This window comes from Myodes glareolus, chromosome 25, assembly GCF_982192425.1.
Source record: "Myodes glareolus chromosome 25, mMyoGla1.1, whole genome shotgun sequence".
NCBI classification, from domain to species: Eukaryota; Metazoa; Chordata; class Mammalia; order Rodentia; family Cricetidae; genus Myodes; species Myodes glareolus.
In genome coordinates this window covers 15707504-15731297 of record NC_142050.1, presented here as the reverse complement: position 1 = coordinate 15731297, position 23794 = coordinate 15707504, and the positions used below count along the sequence as shown (strand labels likewise).

Sequence of the window (23794 nt, the reverse complement as noted above, 5' to 3'; positions counted from 1 at the left end):
CAAACCCAAGATCATACAGATGGCTCTAGTCAAATTCTGTGGGACATGAGACACAAAGAGGGGACAGATATTGGAGCTGGGGAGAGAATAACCAGTATGCAATATATACACATATGAAAATGCACACAACAAAATTTATAGAAGCAACAAGCACAAAAAACTGCTAAGTTTCCAAGTCCTCTTCTAAAATCCTCCAAATCTCCCACAGATTTACTTAGGAATACAATAAAGAACAGAGAAAGATTATGCCTGTGCACTCCCTTGTCTGGATACTTTGAAAGCTGCCTGTCAAACAGCAGACACTTTAATACAGGTTACCTCTGTCCCAAACCTGGCATTTAGCAGTCACTTTGTGTTGAAAAAAAAATCTAGAAATACTAATGAACTCTCATTTATTTAGAATGGCCAGATGTTTCAGTATGAATATGAAATGCTCCCCACAGGCTCATGTTTTAGCCCTGGTTGCTCTCTGTGGGATTCTGGAAAAGTGACTGAATCCTCTCCCTCAAGATTAATCAGTTAATTAATCACCCAATGGAAACATGGTCTGATGTTATTACTGGGAGGTGGGGGTCTAGCTGGAAGGTTTCTAGGAGAGAATATATGGAGGCTATATTTTGCCCTGGTCTCTTCAGCATTTCCTTTTTTCCTGCTTCCTGTCTACAGTGAGGGAAATGAGAGTCTCTGCCACATGACAGAGCTGGCTAGTAAATGTCATCACTCATGCTCCAATGGCAGTACCTGGTGCTGCAGCTGCCAAAGGGTCACCCATGTTCCCATAAGCAACACCAATAAACTCAGATACACCAAGCTACATTTGGGTGCAACTGTTTCACTGCTTCGTTGTCTGTGTTCTATCTGGATTGAACAGACATTTGTCTATGTCCTTCCCAAGAAAAGTCATGAAACAACAGGTGTTAGTATAATATTAGCATTTTTAAACATTTGTTTATTGTGTATGTGTGTGCGTGTATGTACACACCATAAAGCACATGTGGGGGTGCAGAACAGCTTTCAGGAGTCAGTTCTTTCCTTCCACTGTGGATTCTTGAGTTCAAGCAGTTATGAGAGTTGGCAAAAACTGTATTTACCTGGTGAGCCACCTCACCAGTCTTAGGGTCAGTATTCTCAAAAATACTCTCGAGTGTAGACATTTCACACTACATGTTAGCTTGTGTCCTACAGGTTATGAAGATGGTTTATGTCTATGTACGCCTGTCATTTTCTATATACCAATACTCCTTCCCATTTTACTAGTCAGACTCTGTTCAAACACCAAGTGACAGAACACAAAAAGAGAAAGCTAGAATCCAATCCAACTCCACGGGACCCATGCGCAGTTGGCTTTTTATTAAAACCAGCACAAAAGTTTTTTTTTTTTAAAAAAAAAAGTCCCATAAACCTAAATTTGGTTAATTTATTATTTTTGGTGCTGGCAATTAAACTTAAGGCCTCAAGTATTCTGTTATTGAGTTCCCAGATCATAAATGTCAATCATTAAAAAGTGAAACATAAGATGAGGTATTTTTCAACTTTTATAAAAACCTGACCACTAGATAAAATAATTTATCTTTGACAATACCTTTAGTATTGTTTTTGTTCTTCAGTTATGAAAATAAAAGACCACAGCTGTTTATGGAACTGCTTTCCAACAGAGCATAATCTTTCAATGATTATTCTGGGAACAAAAGAAATCTCTTGTTAGACAACTACCTGTTAGAAACAGCCATTCAAGTGCCTTCAAAGATACCTTGAACTCTCGCACCTAAACACGCTTATTTCTGTTAAAATACTATTTTTAACAAGAATTTATTCAATTTATTAAACAAGAATAGTATTTCTTGATAAAATACTAGCACTGATATTTCATTCTGTACCCCATCTCATAGTCAATCAACAAATGTTTCTTGTTCAAATCCAATCCCCCTTTCTCTAACTTCATTCCAGTGAGATCTGACCACCCAGTTTCTAGACTGTTAAGACATTCTGCCTCTAGTTTCACCCTTCTTTGGTGCAGAATAATCTTTCTGTACACTGTGAATATGTATTATTCTTGCTGGTTAATAAAAAGCTGACAGGTCACTCACAGAGGACTCTGGGAGGAAGAAGAGAGGAGTCCGAGGAGACACCAGGGAGCCGTCAAGGAAGCAAGACATATAGAAAATGAGGTAACAAGCCATAAGCCATGTGGCAAAGCATAGATAAGAAATATGGGCTAATTTAAATCTGAGAGTTAGGTAGTAACAAGCCAGAGTTATCAGCCGAGCATTTAATACTAAGTGATTAAGCCTCTGAGTGAGTATTTGAGAACGGCTGAGGGAAAGAAACAGCCCACCTACACTTCTTCAATATTAGTTTGCCATCTTGCCAGTGGACCAATATTTTTCAATATATTCATTTTTTTCCTATTTTAAAAAAAAAAATCAACGAATGTGCTGCGGGAGCTACTTTTGCTCCTTTAGCCAACAGACTTTGAGATACCAGCCCACTAGGGAGTGGTATCTTTTGCTTTAAAAAAGCGGCGGCAGCCCTCAGCTCTCTCTTTCTTGCTTCAGATTCCGCTTCCGGCTATCAGTCGCCTTTCCTGGCAGTGCAGGAGGCTTTTGTCTAGGACGGTGATCTGTAAGTTTTTTCCCTTTAAATAAATAACCGTTTTATTAACCATAATTCCAAGTTGGTGTGGGATTGTTTTGTGACTTACTTCATTAGAATGGGTCCACTTTCAATAAGTAAAATCAAGTTCTTAGGGTAACATGTATGGTGGCATGATGGCAAATTCGACTTTTAAAATAAGATGTATGTATTACCGTGAACATAAATTTTTTACTTTTTATACTTCTTTCTTTTGCACTCAATCAAGATTTATTTTACTTTTGTCAGCTAACTTTAGCCCTTTTGATGAGAACTCCATTTCCTGCTAAACATAGGAAGCAATACACGTAGGCTTGTGAACACATAAACCCACAAAAAGACCACCACACCAGGTAGGGGGCCACATAAAGGTTAAGCAGGGGCTCTGGGAGTGATGCCTGATTCAGGAGGGATAACTGTCTTGTTCAATAACTCTGATGTTTGGTAGGTAACTGAAGCCTATTATTTAGAGATACACAGGAAGTGTGTCTGTTCTCTGTGATTAAGGCAGAAGTTTGGCTCAGACTTCTGTGGGAGCAGAGTAAGGAGACTAGTTTACCCAGTTCATGACATAAATGGTAAAGACTCAATTTAGGCCTTAATGCATTTTGCCACTTTATAAAAACTATTTAAAATTGTTTCTAAAAGTTGTCTATACTTTATTGACAGTTATGAGTAAAATAATAATAAAAATCTTTTCTGAACTTCAAGTCATTTAAATGGCATAAAACCAAATGATTATTACTGTATGTTTATGAACTAAATCATTTTAATGAGCATAGTTAAGGGGAGTACTGCAGGCTAAATTTCCCTTAATAATAATTGAGACCACATATGGTAAAGTACCTGGGATATACAGACTCAATTTTTCCTTTTCTTTCCTTTCTTGGTTTTTTGAGACACAGTTTCTCTGTGTAGCCCTGGCTATCCTGGAACTCAAAGAAATCCACCTGCCTCTGCCTCCTGGGTGCTCCTAGGATTAAAGGCGTGCGCCACGACCGCCCACCCAGATAATTCAATTGTTTCTTGCTACAGTACTGGGCACAGCTCTTCTTTCTAAAGTTTCTTTACATCTGATATGAACACTCTGCTGGTTACAGAATATGATTTCAAGGACTGCACTTCACCTTTTCTGTTTTCTCTTCCTCTTATCCTTCAAACCAAATATAGGTTCATTATTCCTAATCCAAAAGTCCAAAATTTAAACATTCTAAAATAGTATTTTTTGAGTACTAACAACACAAAGGAAAATTTTATTTCATGTACAAACTTGTTAAAAACATTGTCTAACAGGGCTGGAGGGATAGTAAGTAGAGCAGTTAAGAGCGCATTAATGCCCTTGTAGCAGATCAGAGTGGTGTGGGACAATGCTCTGCATTCTGTCAATTATATTTTAAATAAATGCTGATTGGCCAGTAGCCAGGCAGGAAGTATAGGCAGGACAACCAGACAAGAAGTAGAGGCGGATCAATGAGAACAGGAGAATTCTGGGGAGAATGAAGCCCATTCCTCTGCAGTCCTGACCCAGCCACAGAAGAAGCAAGACGTGACTGCCTTGCTAAATAAGGCACTGAGCCACGTGGCTGACATAGACAAGAATAATGGGCTAATATAAGCTGTAAGAGTTAATAAGAAGCCTGAGCTAATGGGCCAATCAGTTTATAACTAATGTAGACCTCTGTGTGATTTCTTTGGGACTTAACAACTGCGGGAACAGGGCAGGACAGAAAACTCAGTCAACAGATCAATCTCCCGCACCCACATCAGGTGGCTTACTGCTTGTAACTCCACTTCTGGGAGTCTGACTCCTACTGACCTCCATGAGCCCTTGCATGTACATGGTACATATAAACTCATGCAGGCTCATACACATAGACATAATATTTTAAAAATATGTATTATATAAGAGGCTGGAGAGATAGCAGTCTGTAAAACAGGGCATGGGTTCCATCTCCAGGACCCATATAAAAAGCCAGACTTTATGATGCAGCACTGGGACAGTGCAGGACAGAGGCTCTGAGAATTCCTGGTTAGTAAGCACAGCACAAGTATCAGTGAGAAACCCTGTTTGAAAACAAGATTGATGTCTGCTAAGGAATAAGTGATACCCCAGATTTATTTCTTGGGCACGCACGCATGTAATTATGTATGTATATATGTATAAAATTACTTTCAAGCTATATGGACAAGGTACAATCAAACAAATGCATTTCATTATCAGAACTGGATCCGTAAACGAAGATACCTCATTATCTATGTACAAATACTCCAAAATCTAAGCTCCTCTGGTACTATGCATTTTAAGTAAGGGACAAAGAACCTGTATTTGATGAATAAATGAATATGGAGCTAGCTGTCAAAAGTTATTTTTGTGAATTTCCAACAGAAACACTGTGAACTAAAATATGCAATAAAAGCCATCATCAGAGAAGCTTCCTCCTGTAGCAGATGGGTACAAATTTAGAGACCCACAGCCAGACATTGCCCAGAGGGAGACCTTAAAACAGCCCTAAATATCTCCATCGAATCCCTCTCCTTAAAGCTCAAGGAACCCTGAGGAAGAGGAGGCAGAAAGAGTGTACCAGCCAGAAGAAATGGAGGACACCAAGAAATCAAGGCCCTCTAAATCAACATGACCAAAACTCCTATGAACTCAGAGACTGAAGAACCTAGAAAGGTCTGCACTAAGTTTTTATGTGATCCTGAGGATGCAAACTAGTGGATCTGTTTCTTGTGCCTTCTCTAGGGCTCTTTTCCTTATTTGGTTTGCCCAGTTCTGATGTGTTAGCTTTTGTTTTATTTTATTATTATTCCTTAGAAACCTGTTTGTTTACTAATGAGAGACAGAAAGGGAGGGAACCCAGATGGGAGGGGAGGTAGGAAGGATCTGGGAGGAGTAGAGAAAGGGGAAACTGGAAATCAGGATATATTATGTGGGTGTGGGGGGAAATCTATTTTCAATAAAAGAAAAAGATGTCAACAAAACAAAGTTCTTAGCTATTACATTAATGGTTAAATTAAAATAAAAATCATATATCTAACTTTCAAAATAAATTTGTGAAACTGAGGGCCGAGGCTGGAGATATCTAAGTTTAAGACCATGGTTAAGTTTGCTCTTGCAGAGGTCCTGGATTCAATTCCCAACAAACTCACAACAATACATAACTCCAGTTCCTGGGATCTATCTGAAGCCTTCTTCTAAACTTTGAGATTCAGACACACTCGTGGTGTACATACATACACAAAATATTCATCTACATAAAGTAAATCTTTAAAAAAACACCTAAATCAATATATAAAACAAACATAATAAGTTCGCAAAATTCTTTGTTTTGTATCTTAGACAACCGCAGAACAAGTTATGAGTGGTTCCAAGAAGGTAAGACCCCATTTTCTTTGATAAGCATGAATCTCTTGTGGTAAGTACGGCTTCAGTAATTGATCCAGCTTTAAATCAAAGTATGAATCCTAAGTATAAACCACAGGTCAAATTCTGTTGTTATGCTTTTTAATCTTAAAAAAAATTGTAATCTGCTATTTTTGGACCTGTGATTTTATACTGATATGCCATTTTATTTAAAATGGCTCCCAAATGCCCTGAAATATACTATAAACTTTTCTCATTGTGTGAACTGTAAAAAATTCCTATTATAGCTGATATGAAAAATTCCTGCTTGAAGTAGATATTAGTTCCACAGAATGAAATTAGAAATGAATACTTTCCAAAATAGCTTATTGGTTAAGCCAGTTATTAACTTTACATTATGATAAGATATAGCAGCCCATGTTATTTGTATAAACACAAGACTTCTGAAACCAGTTCCACTTGTAGGAGGGGAAAATATTTTAGTTGCTTATATATAAATCATATTTAGCATTTGAACTTCAGACACCTGTACCTTAACTCTTTAAAAACCAATGGCGATACTTAGGAATGAAAATTTGCTGGTTTTCCACAGCAAAACCTGGGGTTATATGCTTTTACTCTTCACAATACAGGCTTCCCCTCAATTCTGTGATGTATAGATTATTCATTCATTCACCCACTGAACATTTAATCACAAGCAGAGATGACATTATTTCTGTACTAAGGGATTCTAAAAGCAAAGGAAAGAAAGGACAAACAAAGGATTGAATAAAAGTGTACTTAATACCAACAATGTGTTATTGAGTTCAAGGGAAATTAAATGAGCCAGATGATCTGAGCAAAGAGTAAAATTCCTTTTTTCTCAAATGATTCAATCTTATTTTATGTTCATTGTTGTTTTGCCTACATGTAAGCCTGTGTTGAGGGTGTTGGTTATCCTGGAATCGGGGCAGTTGTGAGCTGCCATGTGGGTGCTAGGAATTGAACACAGGTCCTCTGGGACAGCAGTCAGTGCTCTTAACCACTGAGCCATTTCTCAATCCCTCTATACAATTTTTATCTTTTAAAACATGGTAAAGACCTGGGAGTAGCTAAAGACTACTGGTAAAGAGAATAAAAAGCCATAGGTATGTTTTAACTATATGCATTATTTATATTTTCAACTATGTCCTCAAAGTTCAGGGGAACTAAGGCCAAGAGATAAACTTACTCAAGATGTTAGAAAAGGACCAGCACACATGAGAAGTGCCACAGTCACTGAAGGAGAAAACGACAAGGTCTCTAGGTAGTCCAGGATGGCTTAGACCCTGAGTGCCGGGGTCAGAGAGGCATATCACCACACCAAGCATTAGGCACTGGTATTTTTAGAGAATATAGAAAAGCATAGATACAAGCAACCAGAGGGATTAATCTAGAAACTACAAGAAAAGCTTGCCCATAGCAAATACAGCAGAAGGGAAAGACCAGCTAAGGCACAATTTCTAGCTCTTTTAACTTTAACTTTTATTTCTTTCCTAACTGTTGTTACTGACCTAACTGTACTGCTTAAATAGTGAAATTTTGTTACAAACTGATAATCTTGTCAACCCAGAGATTGTAAACTAAATACTAAAATAAATTATGTTTTATGAACAAGAAATAAATTATTGTATAAGGCATTTTTGATCATGACCACAGTGGTGAGAAAATGTGGGCTTAAGATACAGGGCAAGCAGAAAAAAATTAGCAAAACATATCCCTAAAATATAGGACCTAAGTGACTATAACAATGGAAAAAGAGAAATAAATTGGAGATGGCTGGAGATGTGGCTTAGATGGGAGAACTGCTTGGCTAGCATACACAAAGTCCTGCCTTCATCCCCAGCACTAAACCCAGAAGTAGACTGCACACTTGCAACCCTAGCAGTAAGGTAACGTGAAGTAGTAGGAGCAGAAATTCAAGATCATGCTCATTCTCCTGCACAGTTCCAGGCTACCCAAAGCCCAGTACCAAAAGCTGAAGCTACAGAAGTGGACTACTGTTAGCACTGGAGAAGCTGGAGTCCAGGAAGAAAACACTCAACAATTACCTCTTCCATCAGGAGAGTTTGGGATGGTTCTCTTTATTTGAGCTCTACATCACAGCATCATATAATTTCATATACTTTCAAATTCACAAAAGTGCTTTACTATACAACAAATGATCCAAGAAAGAAAAACATAAAAACTCTTTTTGGCTTGGAGTTTCTTTAACTATGTAAAATTTACAGGGTCACACTACAACAAACTAATGGCTTTAAGGGACTTCGCTGTCTTTTCAGCTACATTTGCTTCCTACTAATACTGTAGCCAAAAGAAATAAGGTCATAAAATCACAATACATACAAAAAAAGCAACTGTACATGATTTTAAAAGGAAACCTAATGTCCTAGATATTTTTCCTTTTTGTTTGTTTTGTTGAGACAGGGTGACTATCCTGGAACTCAAATGAGGCTACTGAAACTTGGGGTACTCCTGTTCCTCACGCCCAGCCTCTCGGGTTCTGGGATTACAGGTATGCACCACAGCAGCTGCTAATCTCTTTTTGTAGGCTGGCCTCAGAACTAGAGATCCTCCAGCCTGAGCCTCCTCAGTACTTAGATTACAAATCTGTTCTACCACAGCCAGCTTTGATTCATCTCTAAAATGCCTCCTTTCATGGGGCAAATAAGAAACTACACAGCAGAAGCATAAAAATGTTCACATGTTAAATAAAAACAAGCTGGATTAAAAATGACAAAACCCCAAGCCTACCAGTTAGCCTTTACGTTAAGTATAAACACAAATTTATAACCTGACACTACAAAGAGCCACTGCTTTCTTTAAAAAAATAAACTGTCGACAAATTCAAAACCAACTTCAAGGGAACATAATGCCATTTAATGCAGGCAAACCTTGGATTCTGACACACTGCAGTTTAAATTTCACCTCTGCCACTCCCTCCCCATGTAAGCTACAAAAAACTTTTAGAACCTTAATTTACTTACAAGTAAACAGTAATAATGAAACCATCTACCTCAAACTTAAGTTAAAAAAGAAAATGCAACATATTTGTCTTATGTAGTACGCACATACAAAGTACAGCATTATATACATCATGGTACCACCCCTTCTGTAGGACCAGAAGCCTAGAATACAAACAACTAAAGTGTAAAAGTGTTTCAGACTCCCTCCTGAACGCACAGGCAAAGAAACAACGACAAAGAAGCATGATTTAAGTACTAGTCTTCAAATATCACCTTTAAGTCCTCTATTTCTGATCCTACATGAAACATCCTCCTCCTAAGATAGTAAACATGTACTGGGAAACTAAAGGGACGAGAATGCTAAAATTTCGAATTATTGGTTATTTAAATTTAACCTAAAAGTTTGGCCTCTGTTTTATTAAATTAAAACATGTTGTTATAAAACCTGTATGTAAAATTACAACAGAATATTCTTACTCAAGTCACAAAAATTATGCTAAATTTAAAATTAGAATTCTCATTCATTTGTCCCAACATTATACCAGTAGATGATCTTACACAGTATTCTGTGAAACTTAGTGCCCTGAGTATCAAGAACAGGGAATCTTACTGCTTCATTTGAAAATTTCAGGCGTTTCCAACAACATGGTCCCTCTATTAACTCCCGCACCCAGTATTCTCTCCTTGGCTATCTTTCTAGCCACCAGAGCTACTAATAATCATACAAAAGTAAACAAAACATTTAAGAAATCCCTTTCAAAACTGTAACATTTAATTTTACATGCACGGCACTGTTATTTTCAATTAGCAACTTAAAACTAGTCAATGTTGCACATGTAAACACCGCACAGCAACTTTTAGGGATTACGGCAAAGGATGCTGCTGTCCCAGTTTTGTTCATTTAGCATCACTTTCACCAGGGAGCACAAAAGAAAAACATTTTCAAAAACAAAATGAGGCCGACTTCTGGACAATCATAAGGATCAGGAGACAGAACTCTAATTTTGGGTGCAACACCACAGTCTAAAAATAGAGGGTCCCAACTGAAAATATCCCTTAGAGTTCCTTTGCCACCCAGCTAGAACTGAGTATGTGTCCCACATGGACGTGCTGACTTACAAAACCAGGCACTAAGAGCGGACATTTCCAAAGTGCACCACACTCAGATGTCAGTCAAGTTTGAAAAGCGCCATGAGTCTTTTCTAGGAAATACTCAAAATTAACAGAGTCCTCACATTCCTTGCCCCCAGGTATTTAGTTTCCACAGTCGCCAAACAAAACAAAACAAAAAAACAACAACAGAAAAAAAAAACGGGCAAAAGTTCAGTGATCGGATTTTGCATTACAAATGTGAGAACTTGAGCCGTGCATCGGGTCCCATTGCTGTCACAGCATTTAACACACAGTCAAAGGAGTTGCACCCGCTCTGCTCTCCCTCCACAGAGTTGGTCCTATCAGGAAGATGGGATGTCACCAAATCTGCCCCAAGGGGAGTAGCAACCAAGTTGAGCAGAAAACAACTATGGGGGGAGGTGTCTTTGTGAACAATACTGCCTTCCGGGGAACATGGGAACAGCAATTTTAAAAAAAAAGGTAATAATGAGAAAAATAATAAAAGAAAAAGACGGCACACGGAGGGGAGGGCAAAGGGGCGGGATGTGGAGACTGCGTCCTCCAGAGGGAAGGAAACACCCTGAAGAACCAGGAAGCACTTCGCGTCGGGGAGGAGAAACTGCAGGGAAAAGTGAGGGTCGGCTGAGCCGTTCCCCCCTCCCGCCCGCCCGCCTCCCGGTGACAGCCCCAGGCAGGCGGCGCCACACAGCCCTCGACCGGCCCCGCGCCGGGACCCCCAGGCCCGGCTCCCGCCGCCTCCGCTCCGCCCCCGCCCGCCGGGCTCCGCTTCCTATTTTCGGAGCACACACCCTACAAGGAACGGAGCGACCGGGCCTCGCTCGGCGGGCGGGCGGGCGGACCCCCGCTCGGGAAGCAGAGGCGTGCGGCCCACCACCGGAGCCCGCCCGGGGCTCACTCCGGCCCTCGCGCCGCGGCCCTCGCTTCCGGCCGCCCTGCTCCTCCCCGCCGCGGCGCCTACCTTCTCCTCATCGGACAGCTGCTCCTCCAGATCCGCCATCTTCCTTCTGGCGACAAACTGTGGCGCTGGTGGCGGCGGCGGCCACCTGACTTCCCCCTTTCCGTGCGGTCTTCCGCGCCGCGCGCCCCCGCCAAGGGAGGGGCCCGCCGCCCAGGCCGCCGCGCACGCGCCCCTCGGCTCCGCCCCTCCGGATTCAGGCCACTGCGCACACGCCCGGGAGCTCCGCCTCCCCAGCCTAGGCCACCGCGCACGCGCCCCGGAGCTCCGCCGCCCGCTCTTGAGCGCAGGCCGGAGCCCGGCTGTGCGCCTGCGCGGCGCCTCCGAAGCCGGATTGCTATGGTGTCTTCTATCCATCTTTGGTGTCTTTTCTACCCAATCAACGATGACCATATGGACCCAGTTGGCGACGAGTACACTCTGAGCCCATGACTTTGTTCCCACCAAATCCTGAACGTTGCCAGCGGAATTGTGAAAAGCTGTACCAGCGAAACATTTTTAAATATTAGGAAAAAAACCCCAAACCTGTTCATTAAAATAGCTTACACAATCCAGTCCACAATTGGAAGATGACTTTTGATATTTTCATTTATTCGTCCAACAAATATTTATTGGTCTTTCATGGTAGGAAGACCTCTGTGTTAGTACTTAGGAGTAAATAATGTAGAAAAAAAACACAAAACAAAACAAAAACCCAGAGAAGATACTCTTTAAGCTCAACTCTATTAATTAAACACTGAGTTATGGCAGGCAATGTACTCCTGGAAGGAAATAAAACGCTGTTGTTTTAACACTCTATCCTCACGAACTGACCAGCCAGAATGCATGCAGGCCACCCAGGAAAATTTTCAATAGCACACAGCCAATTTTTAAGGTAAATGAAGGTAAATACCCCATGAAAGATTTGAGACCTTCTAAAAACATTATTCATTCTTTTCCATGTTTACTGGATGTCTCTTATTTTTATTTGCAAAATCTGACAACTCTACTACTAAAGCTTCAAGTTTACAAAAAAAAAGTAAAGATGTAGTCAAAGCTGGCACAGGAAGAAGACAGAAATCTTACTAAATTGAGTTGCTAGTTCCGTGGACCTGAGTGAACCAGAGAATCTGTACTTTTTACACAGACCCAGATAAGAGGAGAGCCACTTGTCTGAAAGCTACACTTTGCTTAGCCAGGACTTGGAGTTTAACTGGGAGTTAAGAGTTTAATAATTAGAAAGTGAGAAATTATTGAACGCATTTGAACAGTGACATGACATGAACAGAAATGTCTTCAGCAGTATCAGTCTGAGAGCTGCATGGGAATGACAGTCAATGTTATTTCCTGTCAAGAGTTCTAATAGCTGTTTGGGTCCAAGCACACTATTCATTAAGTGAATTACTAAAGTGTTCGTTTGCAGAGAGCAGGGAGAGGAAGTAAGCCGACCTGTTCGGGAAACAGCAGGTATCCCGTTGAAGAGAAACCTGTGCGCGCCATGAAAGGGAATGAAGTACCATGTCTGGCCAAGGACCGTAAGAGCTACAAATCAATACCATTTCCTCTTTTATAGTTTCTCCGTTCGTGCCTCGCTTATCACTCCCTGCAACTGCGCGTGCTTAAGTACTACTGTCCCTCCAGACCAAGGTGCCAATCATTTATCCAGGGTTGCATAGCTCAGACATGACTGAAATCTAGACATTTTATTCAACATCGCAAATTATTTCCGCTGTAAGATCCTTTGCCCTAATGCCTCGACGCTGCCCACAGAATAAAACTTAATGGAGGTGTTCTCTCCAGAGACCCAGTTCAGAGCATCTGCCTCAACAACAGCATCTCTGGGATTCAGGAGTTTCCTTCTTGCGTTGTTCTTGTTTACTTGGCGTGCTGGGTCTCACGCAGCGAGTACGCAGTAAATTTTGCTTAGTTAACTTCCTATCAGCCCTCCTCCTTAGAAGCCTCACCCAATTCTTATAATGTTTTGCAATAATTTGAATATGCAATAATCAGAGTATATTTGTAGTTGTGGCTTTGGTGACATTTTTACATATGGTTCCCTCAGTAATTCAAAGAGCAATCAATTACATAAAATGTTGGATAGTCCCTATGGTAATCTAATACTGCCTCTTGATACAGCTAAAGGGAACTACAGAATTCAGGTAGCCTGTATCTAGGGGACATTTCAGTAGGTATAAATACGAGCTGATTGTAGGACTGCAAGGATGAATGTGCTAGGATCCTTGCCTCTGTTGCTTGGTAAGGAAGACACAAGCAAACATTCCTTACACAGTTCTACCCACAGGAGAATTTCTGCTCCCTTGCTTTCTTCTTAAAATAAATTTTATTTCTTCTTTGAGAATATTGGGACGATATATTTTCATCTCATTCATTCCCCTCCCCCATCTCCTCCCAGATCCTCCCCTTCCAGAAATTTCCTATCTAGTTTCCAAACTCACATCTCTTACTTGTTAGTGGTTTACACCATGACTTTCCCAAACTTCCCTAGACCTCACTTTTAAATCTACTTTAATGTATATATATATACATTATATATGTATATATATAATATAATATATATATATATTAGGTGCATTAGTGTTTTGCCTGCATGTTTGTGTGTGAGGATGATTCCAGATCCCCTAAAACTGGGGTTACAGACTATTGTGAGCTGCCATGTGGGTGCTGGAAATTGAACCTGGGTCCTCTGAAAGAGCAGCCAATGCTCTTAACTACTGAGCTGTCTCTCCAATAGTACATTTTCTGAAGTGACTTATTTGCTTTTTCATCTAATTTCCTGTAGATATGCCCAAAGTCTATAGCTGTATTTTAAGTTTATCATGAAGGTTGATGAGATGGCTCAGTAGGCAAAGATGTTTGGCAACAAGTCCGATGACCTGAATCAGATCGCCAGAACCCACCCAATGAAATGAGCTAACCAATTTCTCCAAGTTGTCTTCCACCTCCTGTGCTCTGGCATGCACCTCCCACCAAACAAACAAATGTTAAGCTTACTGTGAATAAAGGTTACCTAATTCACAGAATCACAATCTTGGAGACCACTGTTGTGTAGCAGTTTCTGTCGAGATTAAAGTCCTGTGTCCAAGTCTATGGTAGTTAGCTTGTGTGTTGACAGGGGTTATTTACAGGAATATGATCGAAGAATCACTGCTAGGAGGATGGCAGCTGCATTAGGAAAAGAACCAACAACATGACAGCATGGGTAATGACTCCCCAAGGTAGCACTCCAAGGTTTTTCCTTGTGATTTGTAGACAGCTGACACCTTAAGGGTCTCCTTTCTCCACCTGTATATAACTGCTTATATAACTTTTAGTTTCAAGAACAAAATTTGTGAGTTTTGTTTACTTCTTGAACCTTGTAAATTTTATTACTTCCTAAGTTTTCATATGATTCCTCTTGGAAGAGAAGGTTTCGATTCTGAGACTATAGTTACACAACGGACATCCTCATTGAATCTTGTAGTTAGAGAAAGGTTTTTTTCTTCTAGATTCCTGTGTGAACTTTTCTGTTGACTTTTGTCATATGCCAGGGCTGAGACATTCAGATTTATAGTTATTAACTTCTAGGTTGTTATCTCTGTTCAGCTTCAGTTAATCTTGGAAAATTCATTCTGAAAACTTTCATTTTTTTTTTTCATTTGTGACTGGGGCTATTAATGGTCTCTCCCTCAGAGGGCTGTTGCGTGGATTTAATGAGATCACAGGCAGTGTGCTTAGCATGCAGGCCAGGCATTAATAAAGGTCTTAATGATGTAGTTATTATCATCATAATACCATTCTGCTTTTTGAAGGCCATGGGCTATGTCTTAATTAGCTTCTGGCATATTTAGTATCTGGCAGAGAAGAGCGTGAAGAGAAGTTTTGTTGGAATGCAAATGAAGTCATTCATTTCACATACGTGAGGGAGAGTTTACCACATTGTCCTCCCAGTCAAATGGTGACTTAGAAAGTCCTAAAATGTAGCTTGGGGAGCCCAGAACTAGAGAGCAAACAATTCTTCTAGAGACCACCAAATTATCCACGTAATAACACATATTCAGCTGCCACTTAACTAATTCAGTAATTGGTTTTATTTTTACTCTTTAATTCCCCTGCCACTGTAAATTTAAGTCTTCAGTGTTGCCGTGTGTTCTAAATGAAGCACAGAGGATGGGCCATCCCTAATGTGATGCTTTAGGGCAAATCAAGAAAGTATTAAAGCTTATACTTATTCCTTATAATTTGGAGTGTTAATACAGGATACGTCAGGCATACAAAAAAACATAGTTTGCTCCTTCCATACCCCATTCCCGTTCCTCTTCCAACAAACAGCCATGTGGTGGTTTAAAAGAAAATGGCCCCCAAAGGGAGTGGCACTGTTGGGAGGTGTGGCCTTGTTGGAGAAGGTGTGGTCTTGTTGCAGTAAGTGTGGCACTGCGGAGGAGGGCTTTGAGGTCTTATATGTGCTCAAGGCACGCCCTGTGAGACAGTCTACTTCCTGTTACCTGCATATATATCAACATATAACAGTTACCTCTCTAGCACCCTGTCTGCTTGCATGCCGCCCTATCTCTGAACTGTACACCTGTCACCACAATCAGATATTTTTTTGTGTAAGAGTTACCGTGGTCGTGGTGTGTCATCACAGCAATAGAAACTCTAACTAAGACAGACCACTAACCCATAATCCCATGCTTATCATTCATATACATTCTCATCCTTTTCCATTCTGTTTTTCTCTCTGATTTCTATATAATATAGTCCTTTAAAATGTATCTATAGAATGACTATCATTTTTGATAGAGTTTTATAAATAACATGAGTAGAGAACACAAGACAAATTACTGACAAAACATAAAACAAGCACTTGGGAGGCAGAGGCAGGTGAATCTTTGTGAGTTCGAGGCCAGCCTGGTCTACAAGAGCTAGTTCCAGGACAGGTTCCAAAGGTACAGAGAAACCCTGTCTCAAAAGATCAAAATAAATAAATAAATAAATAAAACAAGATAAGCAAAAATAACATTAAAGACACTAGGATTACAGACATGCTACCACACACATATATTATTTTTTTAAATGGCTTCTGTTAAGCCGTTTTTATTTATTTTTATTTTATTTTATTTATTTATTTTATTATGTATACAGTGTTCTGTCTGTCTGTCTGTACGCCTGCAGGCCAGAAAGAGGGCACCAGACCTCATTACAGATGGTTGTGAACCACCATGTGGTTGCAGGACCTTTGGAGCATTAGGCAATGCTCTTAACTGCTGAGCCATCTCTCCAGCCCTATTTTCTTTACATGGTTTGGGGATTCCAAACTTAGGTCCTCCTTCTGTGTAAAAAGCACTTAACTCACTGAGCCATCTCCCCAGCCTGAGATCAATAACTTTTAAAAATTTTATCTAGACTCATTAATAGCAATATAGCAGAAAACAAGGTTGTCCTTTGTCTGTCCACAAGGCCACACCTGCCTCCAAGGCGACAAGTCCAAGGAATTGTAGTAGTATCTGCCCAAATTACTTCCTCTTGATTCCTTGGGAGTTCCGCAGTGACTCCATTAACACAAGTATTCCCACGACAGCATTCTCCTTACAATTGAACTTACTGCCCACGGCAGCCGCTCTTTAATGGTGTGTGGCCCACTATAGCTCTGATCTGTTTCTGACATGTAGGGCTGTGAGTTGTCACTTCATTGCCTGCTGTCGCACGAACACTGTTGTGGACTGTGTGGCAGAGTGTTGAGTCTCATGCAGGTTTCTTCTATGAGTCTGATAACAGCTATGGTGGACGCTGTAAACGCTCTCTCCGGATAGCCTCTGAAGACTTCTTAGGATTTCCTCCTTCCCCTCACGGTAGCTGTCATTTTTGGAAAGATTGCGCTTGTGCTCGTGGGCTGTGAAACACAGAACTGGGAATTTGGCTCCATGGATACTCCGCGTTAGATCTTCACCAAAAGCTGTCAGAAAACCCTCACATCAAAATCAAACCAATCCCAGCAGCCTTGCTTCAGAACAGGACAACTCAGGAGGTATAATTTACACTATTGAAACACTAGTCAAAAGAAGATATAAATTCACAAATTCTAATGTCTGAATGTATTTCTTAATCTGCTACATTGTGTAGCTACCAAGGTTTCTTCCCTTCTCTCCTGGCGATTCGCAGGGCCGTGTGACCTCCGGCTCCCTGGAGACTCTGCACTAGCTCTGGCTTGAGGGGATAACTTAGCAAGAACCTGGTTCTCTTTGTTATGGTGATTCCACTTGTATTCAAAGTTTTAGCAGTGGGCCCGTAGCCTGGCTCCCCAGCTGATCCTGCTCCAGGTGCCGAGAAAGACTTTAATCTTCTCCTGGATGGGAGGAGGCCTTGCATTTTCGATCCTTCTAGCCCACTGGTATAAATATCCGACTTGAGTTTAATAAAGTTGCCATTTACTCTGGTAAATGAGCAAAGGTCTCTTTTGTGTGTGTCTCTTTTTCAACCCTCAGGACAATCATCCATTCTCGTGGGCCCGAGTTCGGGAAAGCACGCAGCCTGAACCGGGTGTGGGTATCCATTGGAAAGTGCCGACTCTTACAACATTGTATACCTTATGACTGAAATGTGAACTTAAGACAGATCACAAGAAAATAGTTAGTATTTCTGTTTATCAATTTTAATTATGCAGTTCTTTTTCATTTGTACAAAGTAATAGGTTTCTTTATGGTATTTTTTATATAAACTTAGTTTTAGTTGATTCTCTCCCCCCTTTAAATCTAGATCATAACACACAGACACAAATAAAAGTGTTCATGTGACCAAAGACAGACAAAAGATAAGTGTTGAGGTGGCAATTTACATGAGCTCCAGTTTCAACCACTTTTTAGGTAAGCTGACTTATTTTAGGAAATGGCTTATTAATTTATTAGGTCAGTCTACAAAGTAATTTCACCATGGGTTTTGTACACAGTGAAATAATGGGTTCCGCTATGGCGTATACATATCTGTATGTCGCTTTGTTCTTATTTGTCACTGTCTCATTGTCTTACCCCATCCATCCAGTTTCTACCTTTTCAAAAAGGTATCATTCTTCGTCAAATTCATATATGTATATATTTCTGTTGTCCCCTCCCCCATTATGATTTCTCATCCCCTGCTGACTCCCACCAAACCCCTGCTCCCCAACTCCTGCTTTCACATCATCTTGTTCTTTTTTGTTGTTGTTGTTTGCTGAGCACTGAGTCTACCAAGGGTTACACACATAATCACCAGGGAGGGGTTCTTCACTGTCAATTTGCCTCTTTGTTAGTGAGCCTTAGCCTTTAAAGGTTGAGTCCTCTCTCCAGCCCATCTCCAGAGCACAAACAACTTAATAATTGCTTTACCACTGGGGGGCAGGGAGAAGGCCTCCCATCATCCCAACAACCATTAATTGCCAATAGTTCCATAGAGAGGATGGAACCTTATGAGCCTCTCCTTGCTCCATGATCGAAGATTGCTGGGTGCCTTGTGCACATAACCGCTGGATGCTTTGTGCACATAACCGCTGGATGCTTTGTGCACATAACCGCTGGATGCTTTGTGCACATAACCACACTTCAGCTTTCCTATGCTTGTCACATATGCGTTTTCTTCAAGAATATGCCTTTTTATACCTTTGATCCAGTTTTTCATCTGTGTTGCACTCCTACTGGTTGAGTTTCAGGCCTAGTTTTAAAACTGTAGTTCTAGCAATTCTTTTGTTTCCTAGTACAATTCTATAAATATAATTTGTTGATGGTCGTTATTTCATAATCAGTTTAATAACTCTGCATTGCCCGGCATGCTTTAGGCAGATTCCTCCTGTCTCTGGCCATTCCTTCCTCAGTGCTAGAGGAAGTTGGTGGCTTTCATTTTCACTTCTCTTGTAGATGTGATAGTGAGAGAGGAAGAAAGGAGAAGAAACTTGCATATTTATAAACTTTAAGACACCTTTCACTTAAGACATTCTAATCTTCTGAGTAGACAAAATGCTAAATGCATTTGTGTAATTGTAGTGAAAAAAAAATAAAAGAAGTTATGAAACGCATGCTGCTGCCGCATTAAACACCTTAAATCAAGACAACAGCACCACAGAACTGAATTATTTAGAAGTTGTGTGCATAATGGGAACTGTTTTGGAAAGCAAAATGGTGGTTGACCTGGAATAGCTCAGAAGAATCCACTGTAGTTCAGATTTGTATGCTAAGCAAGCAGGAAGCTGTAACAGATCTGAGAGAGGAACAAAAGACTGATGTTCAAATCTCAGAGGAGAGGCTACATTTCATAAAACTGACTCCTCATTTGGCTATGCTTGTTTTCACGTGGAAAGTCCCAGTTTCAGCTAAACAGGGAGTTGTGGGGAAACAGGGATTCTATTTTATGTCTTTAGAAAATACACACACAGTTTTCTTTTTTGTTGTTGTTGGGTTTTTTTTGTTTTTGTTTTTGTTTTTGTCTTTTGGCAAATTCAGAATTGTTTTCACTGGTATCAGAAGACTGCCGGGAGAGGCAAAAGGCCTTCTTCTCCAGGCTCTGTCTGGTGGGGTTGAAGAGGGCCAGGCATCTGTGGGTGTAGAGAGTTACCACGAAGGGCGATGTGCAGCTTCCCTTCCTGCTCTTTTTGGTAGCTCACCAAAAAAGGAAACTGGGGTTCTCAGGCTGAGTAAGCAATACTACAGGCAAGACTTAGGGTTAGAGCAAGGTCTTGTACCACTGTACACAGAATTTTGAACATCCAGAAAGCTTTAACTCTGGTTCAAGCACATCCTAGGAACCTAAAAATCCATGTCCAAATGAGAGAGAGATGTCCGGACCCATGTCCAAGTGGTAGGATGAAGTAGTAGGACATTGGCAGTAGGACAGTTGCTTGAGCAACTGTGAGAGCGGCCCTCAGTCACATTTAGTTTGATTTTTGAATAAGTTTTTTTTTTGGACACGGATGTAGCTCAGTGGAAGAGATGGTGCTTGGCATGCATGAAGTTCTGAGTTCTAGCTCCTGCTCTGAAGATATTACAGGAGAAATAGACAGGAAAATGAGATATATGAGAGGAGATGGTAGCCAGAGGACACAACTTTGGGCGGCCAGGGAAACAAAACCTTCTGGAGACTAGGACTGCTAGTTGGATATCTCAGTTGAGGCCTGATGAATGACTGAACCAGCCAATTGATGCGCCCTGGAGCATGAGGATGTAAAGAAATGTAAAGGGAAGAAATATGTCTGGTTTTGGCTTATATCCAAAAACTATTAAATTTACTATGTTATTCTTTTCTCATAGCTTCCTGTATAAGTAGAAAGGTGAGTAGCTGTAGAACAGAGGTGCTATAGGGCGCTGTGGTTCCCACTTGTAAGCTCAGCACTTACGAAGCCCAGACAAATGGGTTGTGTTGAGTTTGAGGTTGGCCTGGACTGCATAGGAAGTATCAGGAGAAGCAGGACCTCCTACTGAGATCCTCTCTCAAAGCAACAACAACAGAGTGATAAATGTTGGAGAAAAAGCACAGTTCAGTTTACATACTAAAACATACAATAAGGTCATATGTGGCTATCATCACCAATGTTCAGTATTTTTTTTCTTATGTCTCATTTGACTTAACTTTGTGAATGGAAGTTACTAGAAAGAACACTGAACCTTCTGTTCAACTAAGAATTTCAATGATTGTGGGGAAACTGGAATAGTACAAGCCCAGAACCTAAATGTAATTTATCTTCAGCTATCAGTAGGCCCTTTAATAGCCATTTCTTGCCCATCTCTGTGCCTGACTCATCTTTGGGACCATTAGGTAAATCCTTGAAAATATACAAATACAACATTAGCTTCTACCAACCAAAGAACTAAGACTGTAGTTGAACAGTATCAAGGGCCTATAGCAGAGATTCCTCTGGTTTCTGGAACCTGCCCACCTAATGTTTCCAACAACATATCTGAAAAGTGCTTTAGTCTGTGATTTTCTTGCTTTTCTTCCTATAAAACTTGTTGGGACTGCTATTATATTGGAATATTGTGCTTGGGAACCCCTGAATCTGTTTCCAGGCCATGGTCACTCACATTTGGCCCCAGAATAAATTAACTCTCACTTTCTTTGAGGAAAACGTTGTGTTTTGCGTCGACAATTTCTAACAAGCAGTTTGGACAAGTTTCTTCCTTCTTCCAAATACTATTTTCCCACGTTGTTTCCTCTGATAAGAAACAGTAGCTGGCTAAGACCAGCTGTTTCTTGATCGGATGTATCTCAGAACTACACATGTGAGCAGGGCCTGTCTTAGAGTTAGGGTTTCCATTGCTGTGAAAAGACACCGTGACCATAGCAACCCTTACAAAGGAAAACATTTAACTGGGGTTGGCTTGCAGTTCAGTTTAGTCCTATATCATCATGATGGGAAGCATGGTGGCATGTAGGCAGACATGGTGCTGGAGAAGGAGCTGAGAGTTCTTTCTACACCTTGATCTACAGGCAACAGGACGTGAACTGACGTGAGCTCTCTGACCTCAAATCCCACCCACTCACAGTGACACATTTCCTCCAACAAAGCCACACCGCCAACAAGGACACACCTCCTAATAGTGTCACCCACTATGGACCAAGTGTTGAACACATGAGTCTATGAGGGCCATTCTTATTCAAACCACCACAGCGCCTTGTTCAATAGGACCCTTTGGTGCTGGGTAGGGGTCAGGTACCTACTACAGTCTGATGCTCTCCGTATGATCTCAGTGTAGTGACCTTAGCATCTTATTCAGCATCTGTGGTCTTCAAATTATTGAGCAAATCACTAGCTGCAAGAGATATTGTCACTACTCTAGAAATAAAGTATTTGCTAAGCAAATGAGAGCAACATGTTCTCGGAGTCTCCCCTTGGCAGTTCACTAGTAACGCTGGCACACGAAAGACCTTGACAGACACGAAAGTGAATACATTTTGTCTAATAACAAGGCTATTTTTGTTTACCAAGTATTTAATAGAATCATTTGTGACCGGGAAATGCTTTTCTTAGTTTTTCCAAAAAAGTTATTTTCCATAAATGGTAGCATGCAAAGCATTGATCTAGAAAATTGATATATACATATATGTACTGTTGAAATGTCCTTTTACATAGATTTATATAGATTCTATTAAATGTAATAGTTAGGCAAAAGGCATCTTCACCCCATAACTGGTCCCAAACAACCTCTCCAATGCAGCTGTCCCCCTGTCTCAGTCTTGCGTGGTGTCTCTTAAATTTCCAGCTCTAGGATGAGTGTGAGTGTTGTGGATGTCTGTGCACTGTGTGAAGGTGTGTTCCTGGATTGGTGTAGTAAAAAGCAGATCAGCTGGTAGCGGGGCAGGATGTATATGCAGGATTTCCAGAGAGAGAAAAGAGGAGGAGGAGGAATCTCTGCAGGAGGACGATGCCAGGAAGCATGGCGATGAAACAGGAAGTGCAAAATGGAAGAGAGCTAACGTCACATAATAGAATGTAAATTAATAAAAATGGTTAATTTAAGCTATAATAGCTTGTTAGGAACAAGCTTAAAGATATAGGCAATTTCACAATAAGAAATAGGAAGTTTCTGAGTCATTATTTGGGAGCTAGTGGGAGAGAGAAAGACTCATTACATGTGTCCATATTTCTAGCTGGCTCTAAACGTTTCTATGTGGATGTCATAGGCTTAATTTCAGAGCAGAAAACACAATTATCTTGTGGATTCTTACCATGTGTTTCTTTTTCTCTAGACTTTCCCATGGAGTTGATGGTTGCTACAGTCCTGATATTTCATCAGACCTTCAAACTCTGTTCAAAAATAGTTTTTCCTTCTCTTCTTTTAACATATGACCTTACTTTACAGCTCAGGCTGGCCTGAACTCACTGTGTAGCCCACACTGGGCTCAAAGTCTTGACATCCTCTTGCCTCAGCCTTCTGAGTTCAGGGATTACAAACGTAGGCCACCATGCCTGGCTCTGGGTCTACTGTTAACGGCCATAATTTGTCCCAGCTTCAGTGAAGATCATCTCTATGGTCTTGACTGGAATTTCTCCTTCATGGAGTCTCTCTTACCACATCTTACTTTTCTTTTCTGCCAGGTTATTTAATAATCTATTGTTTCCTTGTGATTTATTGGACTAAGAAAGAAAAATTATTTTCTAGGGTCTACTAGTAACATGTCTCACTCACTGAGCAAATTTCTCCTTTACCTTTTTCCACCCTGAGCTCTCTGTTTATAGTTGACATGCTTTGTGATATTAAGTGTTCTTTAATTTCCCTCCCAGGCCTTCTGGGTCTCTGGGGAAGACTATTTAATCAGTTATTCTCAGGATTTAGTGAATGTTAGACTCTTCAGGAGCTAGATTCACCCTTAAAGTCTGATTCAGGATGGGTGAAGAATTGGAAATTCTGACAGTTCAGATATTGCTGCTGGTTAAGGAGCAGGGCCTTCTCCCAGCCCTGGATTTCCTAGCTTTGTGGTTGCTGCAACATTGCTCACACCACACTTTCTGGGATGAAGATACCCACTTCTGGGTGTGTACTGATGTCTCATGGCTAAATTATTCTCTGACACGTAGCTTTTTTTCCTTAAGTGTATGTGTGTGTAGTGTGGGTGAACGCATGTACGCGTGTTTGAATGTCTAAAGCTGATGACAGGTGTCTTCTCTGATGGTTTTCTACCTTATTCATCAAGGCAGGGTTTCTCAGTTGAGCTCAGAGCTCACCAGCTTACATGGCAGTTCCTGTGTCTCTTCCTTCAGATGGCTGGAATTCAAAGTGCGCCACC

At 40.7% G+C, this 23794-nt stretch overlaps 1 protein-coding gene across 1 annotated transcript in view; it reads right to left on the bottom strand.

The window, feature by feature from the left end:
• Window positions 1–11232, bottom strand: part of Capza2 (capping actin protein of muscle Z-line subunit alpha 2) — a 40561-nt gene extending 29329 nt beyond the window's left edge. The window contains exon 1 of the mRNA XM_085683707.2: window positions 11075–11232. Coding sequence (XP_085539833.1) covers window positions 11075–11113 — 39 coding nt within the window. The 5' untranslated portion in view covers window positions 11114–11232. The remainder of the gene's footprint in view (window positions 1–11074) is intronic.
• Window positions 11233–23794: the final 12562 nt, after the last annotated feature.